The 2,065-nt window shown below is 38.7% G+C and overlaps 1 protein-coding gene across 1 annotated transcript in view; it reads left to right on the top strand.

Moving 5' to 3' along the window:
* CBG05005 overlaps positions 1–1,116 on the top strand; it is a gene marked incomplete at both ends in the record, with an annotated part of 5,533 nt that extends 4,417 nt beyond the window's left edge. The window contains 5 exons of the mRNA XM_002644792.2: positions 212–306; positions 349–544; positions 612–820; positions 868–942; positions 991–1,116. Coding sequence (XP_002644838.2) covers positions 212–306; positions 349–544; positions 612–820; positions 868–942; positions 991–1,116 — 701 coding nt within the window. The remainder of the gene's footprint in view (positions 1–211; positions 307–348; positions 545–611; positions 821–867; positions 943–990) is intronic.
* Between the last annotated feature and the right edge of the window lie 949 nt (positions 1,117–2,065).

Here is a 2,065-nt window from a genome sequence, read left to right as displayed (position 1 = left end):
CGGATTATTCGGTATAATTTACTGCGATTTCTTGAAAACGGTTTGCGTGCGGTCCGTATGCGGTTCCTATTTCAACCGCGCGCAAACGCGAAGCGTCCGTAACGGATTGTTCGCGAATTACCTGTGCAGTTAGCCACGTTGGTAAAATGCGTTGAAGATTCTCTGAGATTTTTCTTTTCGAAATTCTAGAAAAAAAGCTTGTTTGCTTCAGGAAAGAAACCCATATCCAAAGTAGCTCCCATGATGAAACCCACTGTACGCCCAACAGCACAACCGCCTGCCGCTCCAAACGGAAATGCCCCATTGGTACTCTGAATGGCTTTATTTGCTTTCTATTTCTTTTTTCAGAAAATTTCTACTGTTCGTCGTCCGAACCCCATTCAAAGTACTACAGTAACCCGTTCCACTAACACTACCACTGCCAAACGAGAGATACCAGTGAAAAGTACCAAAATCGCTTCCACAATCACTCGTCGGTCCGAGGAACCAGCAGCGACAAGGGTCGCGAGTCGACCGATAACCTCCAGTGTCAACAACCTGAATAGTAAGTTATTCCGCCTCGTGCCTTGACAGTTCCTGAATTAAAAATGCACAAGAAACATCTCTTTCAGAGTCAGGAATACGTGCGCCTTTAACAAATGGAGTCGTCAATGACGTGGAAAGTGCGAAAAAGTTGCTGCGAGAGAAATTGGGACCGAGCTTCGCGTTGAACAAGGGAGATATTAGCTTCAGCGTGCAACTGTCAGATGGACAGGAACTGTGCAAATTTGTGAACAAACTTCATCCAGATGCAATCGCCCTTGCATCACCTACTGACTCTGTAAGTTTTGCATTTTATGTGAAAAATCAATATTACTAATTTTCCAGTCGATTGCCACCACTCGCTCCAAGATGAATGTCGACAAATTCTTGCAATTCTGCAAGAAAATCGGAGTTCCAGAGGTGCATTACACGTCGAAAAGTTTTGTGAATTATAATTCCAATTTCCAGAATACTCTCTGCTCCCAAATGGACATCATCTCAAAGAGAAACCCACAGAAAGTGGCTCGCACAGTATTGACCGTCGCTAAAATGCAGCAGCATCATGCTTCAACGCTTACTTCCATTCAATGCTAATTTACCTTTACTCGGGTAGTAAACAAATAAATTGTTTCATATCTTAGAAATCGATGTTTCATTTTTTCGATGCCCGAGCCCGGGCCGTTGTGGTTTTTTACTGGAAAATCACTAATTTCAATGACACAAACACGATTTCCGATATTACAAATTGACTGGTTCATTGCGCAGATTAGACTTCGGTGTTTTTCAGAGCTCCTGTTCAAAACGGTGATTACTTTTTTTTCTAAAAAAATCACTATATCTCTTTAACATTAAAAAGTGATTTTGTTTTTTTTTTGCAAGTCGAGTTTTGAGAAAAGGCAGGTAAAGCAAAATTTAGAACAATATTATGATTATGGCTAATATTTTACAAAGGAATTTGTGTGAATTGGCTCATTCAGAAAAAAGTTGGAAGCCAATATCTTGATTTTAGGGCTCAAAACCCGATTTTTCGAATTTATCACATACGAGTTTTGGGAAAAGGCAGGACAAGCAAATTTTAAAACAATATTATGATTATGGCTAATATTTCACAGAAGAATTTGTGTGAATTGGCTTATTCAGAAAAAAGTTGGAAGCGAAAGTCTTGATTTTGGGCTCAAAACCCGATTTTTCGAATTTATCACATACAAGTTTTGGGAAAAGGCAGGACAAGCAATTTTTAAAACAATATTATGATTATGGCTAATATTTCACAGAAGAATTTGTGTGAATTGGCTTATTCAGAAAAAAGTTGGAAGCGAAAGTCTTGATTTTGGGCTCAAAACCCGATTTTTCGAATTTATCACATACGAGTTTTGTGAAAAGGCAGGACAAGCAATTTTTAAAACAATATTATGATTATGGCTAATATTTCACAGAAGAATTTGTGTGAATTGGCTCATTCAGAAAAAAGTTGAAAGCGAAAATCTTGATTTTAGGGCTCAAAACCCGATTTTTCGAATTTATCACATACGAGTTTTGGGAA

Source organism: Caenorhabditis briggsae (genome assembly GCF_000004555.2).
Source record: "Caenorhabditis briggsae complete genome, chrX, whole genome shotgun sequence".
Classification (NCBI taxonomy): domain Eukaryota; kingdom Metazoa; phylum Nematoda; class Chromadorea; order Rhabditida; family Rhabditidae; genus Caenorhabditis; species Caenorhabditis briggsae.
The sequence above is the reverse complement of the archived record's forward strand: the minus strand, read 5'-3'. Positions and strand labels throughout refer to the sequence as shown.